Here is an 18,934-nt window from a genome sequence, read left to right on the forward strand (position 1 = left end):
GTGTGAGATCCCAGTGTGCCATGGCTGAAGGGAGAAGTTCAGATGAACTTACTTTTCCGTTGTTTGCTTCTACATTTGTGACACAAACATGCTGCTGTTTAGTTCATCTACTGATAACTGGGATATCTGCAAGGAAAAATGGAAAAGAAGATTTCCTGTTAAAATATTTCCTTGATACTCACCCTGTCTGTTCACTACTCAGTCATTTTAAAGGAAAAAGTACAATTGGTTTGGAGAGTTGATAAACACGACCCCTAATCCCTGATAATGTCTAGGGTGACTCAGTGGATAAAATGATGGATAAATCATTTTCTTCTCTGGCAGGTATAAAAAAGGTGCCAATGTCTATATATCCACTCAATCGCTTAATTTTGAGAGGCCATGGCCGTGGACTTGCTGAATATTGCTTTTATGACATGGGTATATGTCTGCAGTTAGAGAGTTGAACAACCCACACTATTGGGTTCGAAACCGAAAAGGTTGCTTGTTTTTTTTAATGTTGCATATCCATAGGAATGCTCTCCATATACCAGAATAAGAAAAGAGTAAAATAACATCTTTAAAGCATTAGTATGCTTAAAATTGTCCCTCCACTACTGTAAGATGGGTGCTTGTGTCATTTTGTGGCTAGAGGCTCAGTATGGTTATTGGCGCTCCATAAAAAGGGGGCGAAGAGGGAACTTGCTACAGCAAATCCGAAATGTGACATTTGCAGTGCATTGAGTATACAACCAGTGTTTTTATTGTCATGCATACAAGGACTGCATCTGCACTAAACCTTTCCCTAGCTCTTTTTTAAAAAATGAATTTATGCAAAGCATTCTGGATTTCTGAAGCAGCATCTGGAACGTTTATGGTTTTGAGAGCAATTCTTTCTCCATTTCCTTATACGGCAAAAAGATGGCTGTACCTAAATGCCCCAAAGTTATATCAGATTATATATATTAGAAGAAGAAAGATGGAACTTCCTGCTGACCCAATATATATTAATGGTTGGGATGGGTGAGTGGAAGAAGCGACCATCTTTTCCCATTCAAAACCATTATTTATTATTATTTTTAAAAACTAATAGTTCTTTTTTATTTCTGCTTTCTATCTGGGCAGAAACACTTCAAAGAAGAGAACCTTGATGTGATGCTTCTGTTTCAGAACACAAAGCAGAAGAGACATGAATGAATCTATCAAAGATTAAAAATAAACAAACCCCACATTGTAGCTCAATGCAATTTCCCAGCACAGCTCAGATGATCAAGCAGGGAATGCTTCTGTTCTTCAAGTGCTTCTCCCTGTCAGACTTGACCTTTAATGTGACAGGGTCCTCCTCACCCACTCCACCAATCTCCTACTTCTAGAACCACACCTACATCACCCATTCACCCAAGAACTTCATATTCCATGGGATGGTGACCCCTTACCCACAACTGAAGATGACAGAAGGGGGAGGGGAATGTAAATACTTCTAATGGCATGTCTGCTACAGAGATGCCACTGACAACACTCCTCACAAGATGAATGCTCTATGTGGGCATTTTTGTAGAACTGCTTGTTTAATTCCATTCATTTAGCAAGAATTATATACTGCTTAATAAAATAATAATATCTCTAAGCGGTTTACCTAAAATGGTAAAAAAAAATATGTATTTTAAATTTTTAAAAAATGAAACCAGACTTTAAAAACAGTTGGCATCTCTCTGTGTTGGGAGACAATGGAGGAGTGCATCTTTGGGGGTGAGGTCAAGCTATTGGGTCGGTTGCATAAAATTATCAAAATATAGACACAACCATCAGATTTAAAAAGAAACAACTTTGCATAATAAAATGCCTGAGCAACCAAAAAAACAAAAACAAAAAAAAAACACCTTATCATGGGGGTGCTACTCATGTTAAAAGTCTCTACATTTGCACCTGTGGTCATGTGAAAAAGGTCACCCCACCCCTCACAAACACCTCCCCCCCAGAGACCTTTAAAGAGACAGCTGTTAACTGTTGTGACTCCACATGAATGGCCTCGGCAGGTGGGTGCTGGGCAAACAGTTAACAAGGATGATGATGCCAAGCCCCACTCCTAACCCCCTTAACTGCGAAAAAGGCACTCTGCCCCATGTGAGTGTGGCTCCTGCACAATATCTGAACATTGCAAAACAAAGCTATTTGAAAGGGCCAAACCTGATTGGCTGTAGCAGTTGCAGCGAAAGGAACGCTGGTGGCAGGTGATGTTGCTGCAGAAACAGTGGTGGGCGTAGCACCGTGCATCATGGGAACTTTTTTCAGTAGGAAGCCATGGAAGCAACATAACAGGAGGGCGGAGCATTTTGTGTAACCACGGTGACGTGTGGCAGGGCGGGGAGGATGCGTGCCGGGGGTCACAGTGACAAGCCATGGTGACGTCATGGGAGGAGACATCAGGGGAGGGCGGGACCCAGCATGCAACCACAGTGCAAAGCAAATATGGCAACAGGGAAAAGGGGGGGGGAGGTTGAAAAATAAAAACAAAAAAGAGAAAAAAAGAGGGAGGGGAAAAGCCAATTACAATTGTAATTAAGGAAAAAACCAAAATATTCTCAACACTTAGTAAACATTTATAAGCAGAACAATGATGTATAAGACTCTGGGTGGGGGTGGCAAGTTTCCAAAGATGGGTGGAAGGAGAGCAGACTGCCAAACAGGAACCCCCCCCCCCCGATATTGGAGGCTTTGGCTGGTGAAGGGGCACCCGAAATGAGCCACACCAGGCTGCTCTTGTGGGTGCCATGATAGCCCTCCCCTGCTTTGAAAGGTTGCTGTCCCCCACCCCCATTTTTGTGAATCTGAAAAGTTACAAAGCTCGCTTCTGAGCAAGTGCTTGTAGAAGATGCTACCACTCAGGCACATGTTGTAGTCGCCATCCCTCTGCATGTCATGGCTGCCAGGTGCAATAATCATCCTCCCCTTTCCTTTGATGCCAACTGGGCAGAGCTGCTAGTTCTGTGACAAGGATCTCATGGGTGCTATTTCACCCCGTTTTGCCTGCCTGAGTCCTTCAAAAGGAGTGGAGGAAGGGTGAAGGGAGAACTGTTTCTGCGACATTATTAACACCTCCAGAAAAGCAGAAATAACATGGGAGCTAGAAAGAAGCAACACTGGGGGGTGGGGCTGTGACCCACTTTAAGGACCTTAAATAGACCACAGGGCTCTGGGATTTTGGAGAATGTGGACTTTGGAAAAGGAGTACGATTAGTCAACTGGTGAGGAGTTTGTTCTGGGCTGTGGACACAACACATACGTAAAGCACCTTTGAAGCACATTCTCTGCTCCCTCCCAGGAAGAATCCTGGAAACTGTAGTTTACCCTTTAACAAACTACAACCCCCAGGACTTTCGGAGGACTGAGAATGTGCTTTAAATGTATGGTGGGTACACAGCTTCAGTCAGACACAGGAAAAGAAGCATCCTGATAAAATCCCCTGCAGGGTTTATAAGCTTGAAATTGCAAGGATAAGGCCATCAGATCTGGTCTCTCTTGCAGTCATGTTTGCTTTTTTGCAGGTGGTGAGCCTGGGGAGAACACAGCATGCTTGGGCTGGCTTTCAAATAAAGAGGGTTCAGTGTAGGCATTATTATTTTTTAACCTGCCCTGCCCTGAGGACATAGGGCAGGTACTTCAAATTTAAAGCAAGTTGTGTGTAGGATAAAATAGGACCTTGCTGACCTAAAACATTGCAAGCTCTAAACTCCCTTGCTCATTTCTCATGGAGGACCTGAACATGAGTCTGGAATGTATCACTTTAAGCTGAAGAAGGAATGGCGTCACATGGCCCCTCCAAGTCCCTGCCCCTGTATACATGAAGGAACGTCTCCACCCCCATCGTCCAGCCCAGAAACTAAGGGTCCGACTCCGAGGGCCTTGCGGTAATTCCCTCACTGCAAGAAGTGAAGTTAAAGGGAACCAGGCAGAGGGGCTTCTTTGCAGTGGCACCCTCCCTGTGGAGCAGCCTCCCATCAGCTGTCAAAAAGATAAACAACTATACAACTTTCCAAAGACATCTGAAGGCAGCCCTGTATTGGGAAGTTTTTGATGTTTGATGTGCTTTTATTATGCTGGAAGCGAGCCAGAGTGGCTGGGGTACAAATAGTAAAACTGTTGTTATTAAGAAAAGTAGTGTGTCAGGGCACAGGCTAGAAACTGCTTGCAGAGGTGTTCCTTCTCTATATGAATCAAGGTGCCTTATAGGGAGAGTCAGACCATTAGTCTATTCAGCTCAGCATTGTCTGTGCTGACTGGGTCTGACCAGGAATATACCCAGCCCTACACAAAGATGCCAGGGATGGAACCTGGGACCTTCTACATGCAAAACAGGTGTTCTATCACTGAGCTCTATAGATGAAAGAACAAGAGCTGTAACTCCATGGGAGAGCACTTGCCTTGCACATAGAAGGTCCCAGGTTCCATTTCCATGTGGTGCTCAGAGAGAATCCCTTCCTGAAATCTCAGAAAGCTGCTGCCAGTCAGTGTAGACAATACTGAGCTAGATGGACTAATGGTGTGACTCAGGGCAAGGTTGGTTCCTATGGCTTGTACCCAACTAAGTTTTACTTGGGAGTAGAACCACTGAAATGAATGGACCCAAATTAGGCATGACTGGTAATTTCAATGGCTCTACTCCGAACAGGGCACACACTGAATACAACCTTATGCTCCTGTGTATGTGAGGAGGAGCGTTTAATCACATGAATCCCCAACCATTCACCGACAGTCTTCTTATGCAATTCATTACTTATTTTAAACATTCCTATCCTACCTTAATAGCTAAACACTTCCTCAGCAGAAGAGATGTACAAAATGTCAGCTAAAGCAAGGGGTGTGTGAGTGGAAAACTAAATGCAACATTTTGAGTCCCATAAAATGCCATTCCATAAAGCAACAACATTAAAAGAAAAAAGCAGCATCAGATTTACTAATCACGGAATGCTGGTTGCGAGATCAATAATCTACTTTTTAAAGGCCATATCAGCACAATCCTCCTGTCCCCTCACCTGGCTCCTTTCTCCCCTTCCTATGATAGTCAAGAAGAGTTTTAAAAGTTGCATGTGTTTAAAAGAAATATTTGCAAGCCGATAACAGGCTCCCCTTTCATCCCAGGAAACGTGGCACTGATGTGTCATTTGACCCAAAAGACAACGCAGAGGAGGAGGAGGTGGAGGAGGAAGAGGTTAAACTATTGCCTTTGTCACAGAACCAGCATGGAGGCTAAGAATTGACCCTATTCAAGTTGGCTTATTAAAAGGGGCTTTGTCAAATGGTCTAGTTGATTGATTAGGCTTTCAATTGTTCAATCCTATTCAGGTTGGTTCATTTAAAGCGTTTTGCCAGTCTCCCATTTCAGATTTTTAGGTTGAAAATGGGGCTTTCAGAGAAATAGAAATATTCTCTGAATAACTTCCTAGCTAGGAGAATATCCCCATTTATTGTCTACTGCCACTGTTTCCCCTACCTGCTACCATTTGGCAGGATCCTCCCAACAATCTACTTCTTCCCAGCCAACCATGGATCACACAAGAAACAGGATGGTGCCAATCAGGAATCACCAGGTAAACCAGACAACATCATGCTGCCATGCCGCCAATCGAATTTGGCTAAGCGATGATGTCACTGAGGGTGGATTCAGCCAATTGGGAGAGACAGCAAGAGGGCAACATAAAAGGTTAGGCTGGCATTTTTGTGGGCACTGCCAAAAAGGAAGAGGGAGGTGTTTTTTGACACTGGTTTTGACTCTGCCCTACTTATTAGTCATTGAATTTGCCACACTGCATGGACGTGAAAAGGGATATGACCATTTCAGCTTTTAAGACAACAGCAGATCATGACACATGGCATGGCATCACACCATGCTTCCCGCTACCCCCCCCCCCAGCGACACAGTGGATCACAATGGCCTCATTCAGCTTAGCAAAAGTTTAAGTTTGTGGAGAAAGACCTACCAACGCTTGCTGTGGGAGTCATGCACAGCACAGACCCTGCGTACCCATGCAGTGAAGCGTGGAGAGATGAACAGAAGGGACATTTCATTAGTGAAGCAGTTAACGTGTTAACATACAAAAACTCTTTCTAAAAGAAAAAGGAGATTATCCTCCATTGCTGCTACTGCTGCATCTACTGCCAACACAAATGTAAAATTAAAGATTCACCGTGACTGAACCAGATCTTATAGTTCAGCCTTTTCAAGATCAAGGCAAATGTGAACAATCCTGGGATTCTTGACAGCCAGCTGTGATTGGATGAGTTTCAAACTCGCACACCCAGAGCTCCTCTCCAGGCCTTCTTGTTGGTGCTGCCACTGGGACTGCCCAATTGGCAGTTACCCATGACATGGCCTTTTCAGTTGTGGTTTCCTGGTAGCGCAATGCCCTCCCTGGTAAGGTGCGCCAGTCTCTCTCAGTAATGACTTCCAGGAGGAATTTGAAAGTGTCCTTCTTACCCAGGCACTTGGTGGCTGAAATATACTGTTCCTGGCAACCCTGAGATCACTGGATGAGATAAGGTTTTTAGTTGTAATGGTTTTTAGGATGGTTTTAATTGAAACTGTTTTTAAACTCTAGCTGTTTTTAGAATGTTTTAATTGTTTTAAAACAGTTTAAAAAGCATCAGCCAATAATAACAGCTGTGGATGCATTTGCTACTCTAGGTTCCTTCAGAAAGAAGGGTGGGATAGAAATTCAATAAATAAATAAACCAGTAAGATCATGGATCATACTGTAACTGATCAGAATTGTGAAGCTGGAAGGAACATCTAGTCCAACCCCCTGCAATGCAGAAATCTTTTGTCCAACATGAGCTCGAACCCACAACCCTGAGATTAAGAGCCTCATGCTCTACCGACTGAGCTATCCCAATTTGGCCCACTTCCTTTCCAGGGCATGCTTGTGTGTGTGACTCATTGACACAAGACTTTGTGAAGGGCAGTGCTTCCCACAGAAAGCATAGTGTCAGTAGAGGTAAATTGTGCATTCATTGCCCTGCCCACTTTTGCCTCTGGCCCCACCCACCATAGGCATGTGCCCTCAGGTTACGCAGCCCCCCCCCCACAGGCTGAAAAAGGTTCCCCACTCCTGTCCTATGGGAAAATGAGCAGGCAAGCCTAATAGTTTTGTGGTCAAAGAGAACACAGCATAAGCTCATAAACTGGTAATGGGAGGCTCATCTGTCCTTGTAGCTTCAGTGGGCAGAGCACCTACTTGGGGTGTAGAAGGTCCAAAATTCAATTTCCAGCATCTCTAAGTAGGGCAGAAAAAGAGTCCTTGCTTCAAATTCTGGACAGCTGCTGCCAGTCAGTGCAGACAATACTGACCTAGATAGGCCACTGGTCTGGACTCAATAAATGGCAACTCCCTACGTTTGTAATCGAGCAGGACTTGGTTTTCCTCCTGCACTTTTGTGAATGGCCGTTTCTGAACCCAAAGCCAGCAGAACTCCTTTATGCTTTGGTTATAGCTGTTAGTCCTTAGGGCTGAAAGAGAGCAGCAGGGCTGTTTCAGCAATTGTTTAGAACAACTGTCTTCTATCTTTTTAATTTGTTAAAGTTTTAAAATATTCTTTATTAAATTTCAAGGCAAAAAGAAAAAAATCCATGTACTCTTCAATACATAATTTTGTTTTCTGTTTTTCTGACTTCCCATCCCATTTTCCATTGTTATCTTATTTTCTCCCCTTTTGCTGCACCCTGTCTTCTATCTCATATATAACAACAATATTACAGTCAGCTCTAATTCTTTCTGTTGCTCATACTTCAAATCCTGTTTGTGAGGTCTTCTATCTTTTTAAATCCAGGTCCAAGATTGAGGTCTTGGAATCCCAGATTGTGGCCAAGATACACTTCTAAGCAGGCACACACTGGTAACTGCCCAAGAATCCAGGTATTGGCTCTTGGTTAATTTTGTGGAAACATGAAGGGAGAAAGAGGAAGGAAGAATCAAAGAAAATAATGGGGTGGGGGCAGAAATTTGGCATTTGTTTTTATAGGCCCTGAAAAGGAAATAGAAGGTGATTGTTCTCTAGCTTTTAAATCAGTGAAGGGACAGAACTGAAAAGAGATAAATATATATTTAAAAAAACAGCATCTACCAGGATTGGAAGACAACCCCCCACCCCAATAAAAAAGGTTAGTAAATATATCTTCTGCCAGACTCTTAGGAATGGGCTTCATAAAAAGCACATCAGCACATCTTAGCATCATAAGGCATCATAGTTATTGAAGTGGCATTGTTAAAAAGCTAGAAGCTCCTGGGTGCAACTGCAATTCTTTTCCTTTTTTTAAGTCCAAAGGTTGTGCAAAGAGATAGTTCCAACAACAATCCTTTCAAAACAAGGCCCATTGCTTGAGCACTGGGAGCCACACTGGATCCTCAGCCTCCAAAGACTCTCTATTGCCTCAGCAAGCTAACATGAGAGAGATGGAGCCCTAGCTGTTCCATGTCCCTTTGTGACAACACATCGTCCTCCTCCTCCTCCTCCTTGTGAACTCAGCATCTATCTGAACTCCCCTGAGTGGAATCTCATGATTCATGCACCTGTCGCCATGCAACACCTGTGCAGATCAGCAAAATGGAGCCTATGCTGGTGCAATTGGGAGGCGGGGGCGGGGCGCAGGGAGTTGTGCCAGCACAGCTCATTATGGGAAAGGCAACCTGCTCAGCAAACAGCAAAAGCCACGTTTGCGAAGTCATGCAGTTGCATCTACCCTCCAAGAGCAAGGGCAGATCAGGGTGCAGGAATCGTGAGAGAAGGCGTCTCACAAGTGCCTCTAAACATAGCATTTTCCCTCCCACGGAAGCTAGGGCAGGGTAGTGGGAGGTAAGAGCCCCAGATGACTTACCTGTAGGGATAAATGTTGGCTGTTGCAATTGCATGTTTGCAAGGGCCTGTTGGTAATGGAAAACACTTGGGTTAAAGACTGTGGTGGCACCATTGTTTTTTTCAAGCGCTGGCCTCTTTGGTAAAGGTTGAAGAGCACCAGGTGGCAACGCCTGCAGAAGGAAATGGAGGGAACCAAATGTGGTGGGTCAAAGAAGGGAAATTGGGGGAAGGAGGGAAAAGAGAAGAGAACAAATTTTAGACAAAGCAATGATCAAACAAGACATGCTGTGCACTCTGCAAATCACCTGCAACTGTGTTGGATCAAAAAAACCAAGGTGGGGGAATAGGTCAAGCAGACTCCAATGAGATAATCGTCAACTTCATCATCATCATCATCATCACCACAACTTCACAGAATATGCAGTTAGTGCAGATGGGGAAAGTGAAATTGTGCCAATGAATTAAAAACAAAACAAAAGAGTGGGGGGAGTGAGTGCTCTGAAGGGCACATCTACATCTCAAACTCAAAGCAGGTTTCAGAAGAAGCTTTGCTGCTGCAGCTCAGGTCAAGAACCAACAAAAGAAATTATCGGCAACTTTCACTACCCCCAATAATTTGGCACTGGGTATGCCTGACAGCTAAGCAAGTTTGAAATTGGTTTATACCCAAAGTAGGACTGTGCCCAAAGGAAGAACATCTGGAGTAGGAGTAAATCAGGAATAATTTTATCTTGGTCAGAGGAAGACTCAGAAGGCAGTTGCAGGCAACAAGCATAGGGGAAAAAACCCAAAACAAAATTACCAACTAAGAAAGGAAGGCAGGAAGGTAGGAAGGCAAAACAGCTATTAAAAAAACAACAGAGAAGATTAGCATAAGCATCATGTAAACTGAAACGCTAGCTGTGCTAGGGTTAGCTAAAGTTTACATGTATAAGCATCAGTCCTGTTCCCTGTGCCTATTTTGGGTTCCTGACATGATGTGCTAACTGTGCGTGCATTTGAATACACGGATCAAAAAGAATAGGGAAAACTGTTTCTCATCCTATCTGGCATGAATATAGGGAAATTATTTCCCACCCGTCAGGTGACTTCACATCTGATATAGCTCTGAAGTGACCCCACAACTGTTATTTCTACAACACCATTCATACAAGGACTCAAATATCCTCAACATGAGGATAAGAGGATAAAAAGAATTCTGGTCTGGATAAATTTTAGGGAGGAATTTGGGGAGGAGTGCCACTAAGCTGGAGTGTGTAGGGGGTTTAGCTGTTTTCATGATGTTAAGCAAATTTTGCATATGCAAAATGCATAATAGATTGCTGCCTTCCCTGAGCTCTTGAGAAATGCTAGGCTTGAATTTTCAGTAAGGAAACAAACATTACAGATTAAACTCTTATTTCAGCTGCACAGGGCTTCTGGAACTGCAGAGAAACTAGGAAATGTTTGCAAGGGCAAAGCAGCACAACTGCTAGAATCGCCTACCACTTTTATTGGGCAGAATGAGGGATAGGCTGGTGGGGTGGGGCAGTTGTTGCACCAATGGGTGTGTACAAAACACCAGGCCTAATCCCACTTAAACTCCTTGGTTCAACAGCATTGTGAATTGAGGTTGCCAGACCCTATTGCTAACTGGATCCCTTGGTTTTCTGTTGTTGTCATGTATACGTGCGTTTGTGTGTAATTTCAGTGGACCATGAGATATGATTAATTTCACCCAAAGGCAAATTGTTTTGTCCCCACCCCTCTGTTAACAGGCCACCTCTTTCTTACAAGCAAATTGTCTCTTTTAGACCTGCCACATCAAGGTGCTTCCAAGTCAGTCAAACCTGTTTCACCATCAGATTCAAAGGTTGCAGGGCGAAAGGGCGGGGGGGGGGGAATGCTTTCAAACTGCTGTGTGGTATATTGCTCTGCCTGTTGCTCATCCCCAAAGAACATGTCTCAACAATGGGGAGACATAGGGGAAAGGTTTAAGGAAGTGCCAACTTTTCTTAACCATTAACTACTTTTACACAGTTAACTCCTTACTCACCCAACCTCACTCAAGATTTCAATTAAATCCCCTGCAGTCTTCTGGGCTTGTGGGAAAAATACTGAGCCAAATTCTTGAGGGGGGGGGGCTCTCTTTCTAAGTAGGGTACATGGTTTCCAGAGATGGCATGAGAGTCCATGTACCCATCACTCTCTGAGTTGCCTGGTGATGTGGAACTCATGATCCTCCAAATGTTACTTGACCACAAGCTCCCATGATGCCTTGACTATTGACAATGTTGGGTTGGGATTATGGGAGTAGGGGGTCCAATGCCATCCAACATCACTGCAACAGAACCACACTGTGCATTCCTGATTTGGAAAGGCTCAGAACAAAAACACTATGAGAACCTGTAGCATCAGGTACAGGTACCTAGAATTTCCTTTCCCTTGTTGGTCTGTCTATATTTTACAGGCAAGCTATGAATGCCCTTTGGATGAAAAGGGCGGGCAAACACAGACATAAGGGAAGACTATAAGAAGAGCCTGCTGGATGAGGACAATGGCCCATCTAGTCCCGCATCCTGTTCTCACAGTGGCCAACCAGCAGGGTCTGAGCACAAGAGCACTTTGCCCTCCAGTGGTTTCCAGCAACTGGCATTCAGATGCAGTACTGTCTCTGGCTATTGATCATGGCTATTGTGGCTGGTAGCCATTGATAATTGTATCCTCCTCTGCAAATGTGCCTAATCCTCTTTTAAAGCCATCCAGGCTGGTGGCTTTCACTGCCTCCTGTGGAAGCAAGTGCCACACTTTAACTATGCTCTGCACAAAGAAGAAATTTCTTTTATCTGTCCTGAATCTTCCATCATTTGGCTTCATTGGACGTCCACCAGTTCCAGTCTTATGAGAAAGGGAGACAAACTTTCTCCTTGCCACACATAATATTAGTACCTTCTTTCATGCCTCTCACTCACCGTTTTCTCTGAACTAAAAAGTCCTGAACACTGCAAGCTTTCTTCAGGGTGTGGGTGTCACTCTATCCCTTTGGTCATTTTGCATGGCCATTCTCGAACTTTTTTCTATGCTACAATATCCTTTTCAGAATGAGGCAACTATGCAGAGAATTCCAAATGTGGACTCTCCTCCTCCCAGGGTAGCACATCCTGTTTCGGTGGTGGAAGTGGTAGGGCAAGTGGAACACCACCTCTTGCACTTCTGTTGCCTGAGGCTTAAGTGCTTCACCCTGCCTCATTGGTGGGCTGACTCTGCCCTTACCCCCCCCCCCGCCCCCCACACTGGTACCTTTAGGTCTAGGCACCGAGTGCAAAACAAAAGGGGGAATAACAGTCTAGAATATATCATGAATGGAAATGCAGGAGTGCAAATGGCAAACTTGACAGTTTCAGAAACAGGTTTCACTTCAGTTTTGAAAGACCATGGAGACTGCACATCAGAGGGACCTTATGCTCTGTCCCACAGCTCTCAGTACAGCACTGGCCCAGTTTGGGTTAGGCAAGCATGGGCTGGTTTATTGGGTTCTTAAATAAGCATCCGACCCCATGAAAAACCACAGCCTCATTGATTTACTATATTGCAATCCCCACTGTCATAGTGAAGGTGTAGCATGGAGATAAGTGGAGGCCTGGAGAATGAATTTGGCCATGTGACTGGAGCACTTTTACACCAGGTTTTGCACGGGCTTGCGTGTGTGCATCTGAAAACAGGGCCTTCAGCAGCCAAGCTCCAAGCAGCACTTTAATTCTTGAACCACTAGTGCAATTCATGCTGCAAGACTGGCAGGCAGAGCTCTGAAGCTTGAGGGCGTCACCTAGGCTGTGTTACCAGCCCCAGAGCAGTCAATCAACTGACACAAAAGGATCAATCCCAGCCCCCAGGCCCTATAAAATCCAAGCCTCAGAGTTTAAGCCTCTTAATCTCAGGGTTATGGGTTTGAATCCCATAGTGGGCGAAAGATTCCTGCACTACAGTGTTGGACTAGATGACCCTCACGATCCCTTCCAGCTCCCTGATTCTTTGAAATATTGTAAGAAACGTAACCTTAGGTTCAGCTTCCCCTCCAATAGAGGGAGAAAATTGGGTGCAGGGGGAAAACATCTACGTTTGCCAGATTTAAGCATATTTACATTAAAGGCAATTTTAACATTCACAAAACCCATGAATCAGGGCTGCCTTTTTAATCCATTAATCCACTTCTAAATACATATATGAAGGGACGCGGGTGGCACTGTGGGTAAAAGCCTCAGCGCCTAGGGCTTGCCGATCAAAAGGTCGGCGGTTCGAATCCCCGCGGCGGGGTGCGCTCCTGCTGCTCGGTCCCAGCGCCTGCCAACCTAGCAGTTCGAAAGCACCCCCGGGTGCAAGTAGATAAATAGGGACCGCTTACTAGCGGGAAGGTAAACGGCGTTTCCATGTGCGGCTCTGGCTCGCCAGAGCAGCGATGTCACGCTGGCCACATGACCCGGAAGTGTCTCCGGACAGCGCTGGCCCCCGGCCTCTTGAGTGAGATGGGCGCACAACCCCAGAGTCTGGCAAGACTGGCCCGTACGGGCAGGGGTACCTTTACCTTTTTTACCTAAATACATATATCTAGCAGGTTATCTAGTCAAAGGCAGCAGCACATACTAAAGTCTCTAGCTGCCTTTGTTCTAAAAGAGGTCAGCAGACTTAACCAGGGAGCTGCCAGGCTAGACACAGAACGAAATGTGCACTTTGACTCCGATTTTGCTCTGAATAGGTTTCCTGCAGAAGACTCTGGCAGCATGAAAAGAATGCAATAGCAGAAGGGACCTGCTAGCCTGCTAGAAAGTACAGTCATTCCCCTGACTGGGTTCTGTGGTTCATAGCTGTGGGAAAAGGGGGAAATCAAAAGCTCAGCAGCAGGATGCACACTCCGCATGCAGAAGGTGACCCAGGGGAGGCTGGGATGAGCTTTTGAATGATTAGACATTCAGCCCAAGTTCAGAGCAGAATTTAGGGGAGAAACTGCCTCCCCTGTTTTGCATCTGGGGCATTTGCATTTTCAGAGGTAACTTTCCCAAGCTTGTTACTCTGAGTGGATGGCAGCTGGCTTCTCCCCACTCAAACCAAATGTGTCATTCTGCTGGTGGGCACCAGTCAACAGGAGCAAGGGAACTCTGACAAGTCTCCACCCCCCATGGAAGTTGCACCACCAGTTTTGCAACCTGGCAGTGGGACTATGAAACTGTGGTTGGAAGTGGGGCAGCCCTAGACCCAGGTTCAGTCCTGGGTAAACCCACCCACCCCCATGAATGGTGTTCGGTATCATCTTGGGAAGGGCTTCTTCTGAAATTCCAAAGTGCCTACTGTAGAGCAGAGCTGATAATACAAAACTGATCAGATTCAAAAGCCAGGAACCAGACCCCTCTCTGCTGTCTGAATTGTGTCTTTTGTCAACGGCAAGGCTAGGTTTGGACACAAACAATTCCTAATGAAGGTTTGCTGCTCAAAGCTGCCACCAAATCATGCCAAGCAAGCCAGAGAACTCCCAAGCATTCCGAGTTGTGTCTGTGCATTGGCATGTGAGCAGCAATTAGGATGGCAATGTGCCCACCGAAGTGTGGGCCTTGGCTGGGCCCTCGGCTCCCTGCCACTGAAACTCCTTGAAGGCTTCCCCTGAGACATTTCAGACCAAAGGTGTGAAACAGAACCTTCTGTGTTCCGTGCTATAAAAATGCGGCAGCTGTCGCTGTTTGAAAACAGACTGATTGAAAAACACTGTGATAATTGCATTGCTCCATAACCACATCTGGTCTTTTTGGAGGAGGAGGGTGGTGAAAGGCACCTTCCGTCACCGAAAAATGGTTTTCAATTAAGCCAGAGGTTGCAAAGTTTCCTTTGGTGGGACAGTGGAGTGAATGGGACATTATTTCCTGTCTGATGGGCACTCTCCTTAGGTAACACACAATATACAACAGATATGAGAAAGACAGAGAAAGACACACAGAGAGAAAGAGAGATGTATTCCATGAAGTCTAAAGATGGTGACATGCAAAGCGAGAAGGTGATAGGTCCAAGTACCGGGTCAAAGGTTGCCTCGAGGGGTCGCTTCAGTGATCGGACAGCTGGCTGAGTCTTAATTAGCAGGCAGCGAGCACATGATGGTAATGAGCCAAGGAAGGGGATCGGGGTTCAAGCACAACAACAGAAAAAACAGCAAGCAGAAATGCATCAAAAAAGAGAGCGGACATTGTGGAGCAAGTGAGGAAAACAAAACAAAATAAAATGAGTGAATTATACAATATATTAAAAAAACAGATGACACATGCACAGTGGAGAGCCCTGTGACAACTGAAGTAACACATCAAGGTTTGCTTTGCCTATGCTGCAGGGTAGATGCAGAAACACCTGGAACCTGAGAGAGCTTTATGGAGGTCCCATTTTCCATCAAGTACTGAGAACTGGTTACAAATTCCCAATAATTCAGATAATTATTATATAATTCAGATAATTATTATTATAATACATTGTTAAATTGTTTGCATTTTGGGTGCTGAAAAGCTTGCTGCAAAAGTTTTTTGTTTTCTTTTTTCTTTTTTAAAAAAACTTTTTTTTAAAAGTTGTATTTTTTCATGCGTTCCTCATGCTCTCCCCTTTTTCCATTTTGCCTGTCAATGTGCCACAAACGGCTAAGCACAGGCATGTGTGGGCAAGATGGCAGCTTCTTGGGGTTTGTTTTGGGGTATTTTTTTGGTAGCCTAGCAACTTCTGTTCTCTGACTGGTAGGGCTGCCCCCAAACTCAAGAGGTACAAGGCAAACACAGAGCCTTGAAAGGAAGGCAATGAATGTCAGGAGTGCTCTGATGGTGTTTCCTGCTTTGCAGGGGGTTGGACTCGATGGTCCTTGTGGTCTATTCCAACTCTATGGTTCTGTGATTCTATGAATAATGCAAAGCTATTTGGGTGGCAAGACCCTGGCAACTTAAGAGATCGACAAAGAGTTTAAACAGGCTCATTAAGGGCACACCGGAAAGGCAAGTTGGATGTTTGCACTGGGAAGGGACGGCATGAACTGAAGATGCAGCTGGGACCAGCAGGGTCACAGTTAAGAAGTCAGGAATTAGGTCTGAGCAAGAAAGAGTGTCATGAGCTGATGGTTCCAAAGACTCATTCTGAGTAAGAGTGCTTAGACTCAAGTGCCAGTCTTTAAGCAGCAATCTTTCTCAAGACAAGAAGAGCCACAGTGACATGCTCTTTCTCCTACAACTTAATGATAAACAGGGCAGTGCAGAAACGAGCATTACAGCAGGCACTGACACACAGGAACATACAAAGGGTCCTCTTGAGCCATCGAGTCAAGCCTACCCCAGCCTGTTCCCTCCAACTGTTTCAGAATCCAACTCTCACCAGTCCCAGCTAGCAGCAGCAGTGTTTCCATCACCCATCAGGACTGTAGAGCTGTGCTGAGTGGCGCTGATGGGAACTGCAGCACCAAGTTGGGGAAGGCTGCTCTAGGCTGACGTTGGGTCGTATCCAACTGAATTATGCTCGGAGTGGACTCATTACAATCAATGGACCCAAGTTAGCCATGTCCATTAATTCCAGTGGGTCTTCTTGGAGCAGGACTAGCATTGGACAGAACCCACTGTGTTTCCAACACTGGCCCATCAGCTCCCCCTGTGAAGCTGGGCAGGGCATGATGGCAACAGGCCTTTGCCGTGGCTTGTCCAAAGCAACTGGTCGTTTGGATGTGGCAGATCCATGCAATCCTCATGAGTAACAACCACCAAGCGAACTCTCCTGATTGTCATGGATTTGTCAAATCATCTTTCAAAGCTACAGAAACCAGTGGTTGCCACCACACTCCATGGCAGTAAATGCCATAGCTTAACATGCTGAGTGTGAAGAAGCTCTTCCTTTCATCTGCTCTAGCTCTTCTGCCAGTCTGTTTCACAGGGAGATCCCAAATTGTAGCACAGCCATCTCCCATGCCCCCTGCCTCTCCTAAGCTGTGGATGCCCTTCCCACTGAGGTGCACCTGGCACCACCACTGCAGATTTCGCTGGGTGCTGAAGACACACCTCTTTAACCCCTGACTCGTTGACTCCTGAGGCGCATATTTTTAGGATCCAGATTATTCATGTGATTTTAATGTGTGTTAAACTGTTTTTAATGGGCATAGATAAATAACAACAATAAATTATTCAGCCTTCCCCTTCCTTCCCCTGAACTCAAACACTCACACACCATTTTAAAAAGCCTTTTTTGCCTCTCCTTACCACAGAGGATGAGAATCTGTGTTGGATTCCAGCTCCCACCAGCCCCAACAAGCACGGCCAACAGGGATGGGTGATGGGAGCTGCAGTCCAACAACTGACTGGCAGGATGGCTCATGATGGATAGCTCAGTCAGTAGAGCATGAGATTCTTAATCTGGGGGTTGTGGATTCAAACCCCACGTTGGGCAAAAGATTCTTGCATTGCAGGGGTTGGACTAGAAGACCCTTGTGATCCCTTCAACTCTACAATTCCATGAACCTGTCGAGGGTGACAGGTTTTCCTGGATTTTTCCAGGCAACATGGATTCTGTTCAGGGGGATGCCTGCTTTATTTACTTTCCAGCGACAACATCTAATGAGCACTGTGCTTTGCATGCAAAATACAGCTATTTAGGGTTTACTGTAAGGTTTCCTTGCTGGGCACATAAGCATGTTTGCCCACCCCACACGCCTTTGGAAGCACAACCTTATGTAGGGAGTTCCACAGGTTTGGGCCCACTACCCTGAGTGTGAAGCTGCTATCAGTTATAAGCTGTGTAGCTAAGCCACAGCCAAGGGGGTCAGGGGTCAGGGGTCAGGGAGACAGGATAATGCCATGTGCAATGCTCTTGGGTTCTTCAAACTCTTTTTCTAAGGCTGAATGTGAAGCAAAGAAATAAAATGGGGACATTTTCTACATTGGCAGGGGACGGTGGATTTTGTGACATTTGAAGCCCTTTCAATTCTAGGGGATTGAAAGGGCTGGTGCATCATTTTAAAAGCCCCAGGATATATGGGACCCCCATGTATAGGGAACGTGCAGAGTGGGTTGACACAAACAGGACTGGACTGTGTATGCTGAGATGTGATGGGACACTCTGATGCTATTACAAAAGGTGGGGGAGGCTCCCCTTGCCCCTCCTTCTCTCCTTGTGGGCCAAACACACAACATTTTGCAAAGGCCTTGTTGGGCGACGGCCCCCTTACCATTCCGGCTGCAGCGGTTTGATTCACCTGGTGTTGAGCTGCCTTGATTTTGGCTTGCAGGTGTGCAGGGGGGTGAAAGTACTTGCATTTCTCCCGGGAGCATCGCCCTTTGATGTAATCCATGCACACCGTCACGGTGTTCTCATTTGTGTCTATCATGGCAATATCTATCGGGTGAGCATAACGGCAGTCATTCTCGCCGCGTGTGCAGTTGCCACGCTGAAACTCCCGGCAAACCTTAAAAGAAAGCCACATTATTTGAACCAGGAAAAACACACGAAAACACCCAGGAAAAACCACTTCTCCATTTTCCTCCTAATGTGAACACAAAGGGCTAAGAAAAGCACAGCCGCGGGGTGGGGACAAATCTCAGCTGCCCCTCAACTACAGTGGTACCTCGGGTTAAGTACTTAATTCATTCTGGAGGTCTGTTCTTAACCTGAAGCACCACTTTAGCTAATGGGGCCTCCTGCTGCTGCTGTGCCGCCAGAGCATGATTTCTGTTCTCATCCTGAAGCAAAGTTCTTAACCTGAAGCACTATTTCTGGGTTAGCGAAGTCTGTAACCTGAAGTACCACTGTAACTGTCATGTTTCGTCTCATTGCACCTCCATCCCGTTTATTTAAAGCAGGGTTGTGGAAACTTTTTGGCTCTACGGGGCAGATCCTTATCAGGGTTGGCCTCACAGGCCAAATCACAGACAGTGTCACCCACCTGGCAATCAGTGTGATGTCAAGTGCAAGGTGCTTTAAAGTTCTGAAGCTGGGACATCAAAGCACCATGCAAGGCACTGCAAAAAGCAATGCACTGAGGAAGAGGTTTGTGGCACAATCCCCAGCTGATGAGCAGGGGTTAAGTCCTGCTCTGCTTGGCTGTGAGACCCTGTTCTCTGCTGGGAGCTTCTGC

General features: G+C 45.5%; 1 protein-coding gene across 9 annotated transcripts in view; it reads right to left on the reverse strand.

Annotated features, from left to right (window-relative positions):
• Positions 1-18,934, reverse strand: part of MBNL3 (muscleblind like splicing regulator 3) — a 121,399-nt gene that overhangs the window by 10,807 nt on the left and 91,658 nt on the right. For 4 of the 9 annotated variants that reach the window (XM_028714230.2, XM_028714234.2, XM_077922342.1 and 1 more), the window contains 6 exons: positions 18,029-18,265; positions 14,866-14,919; positions 8,849-8,999; positions 5,958-5,993; positions 2,167-2,261; positions 53-126 (listed from right to left, as the gene is read on the reverse strand). In XM_028714230.2, coding sequence (XP_028570063.1) covers positions 70-126; positions 2,167-2,261; positions 5,958-5,993; positions 8,849-8,999; positions 14,866-14,919; positions 18,029-18,265 — 630 coding nt within the window. In that variant the 3' untranslated portion in view covers positions 53-69. The remainder of the gene's footprint in view (positions 1-52; positions 127-2,166; positions 2,262-5,957; positions 5,994-8,848; positions 9,000-14,865; positions 14,920-18,028; positions 18,266-18,934) is intronic. The other 5 variants (XM_028714232.2, XM_028714231.2, XR_013391311.1 and 2 more) reach the window with 5 other exon arrangements.

The sequence above is a fragment of the Podarcis muralis genome, chromosome Z (genome assembly GCF_964188315.1).
Source record: "Podarcis muralis chromosome Z, rPodMur119.hap1.1, whole genome shotgun sequence".
NCBI lineage: Eukaryota > Metazoa > Chordata > Lepidosauria > Squamata > Lacertidae > Podarcis > Podarcis muralis.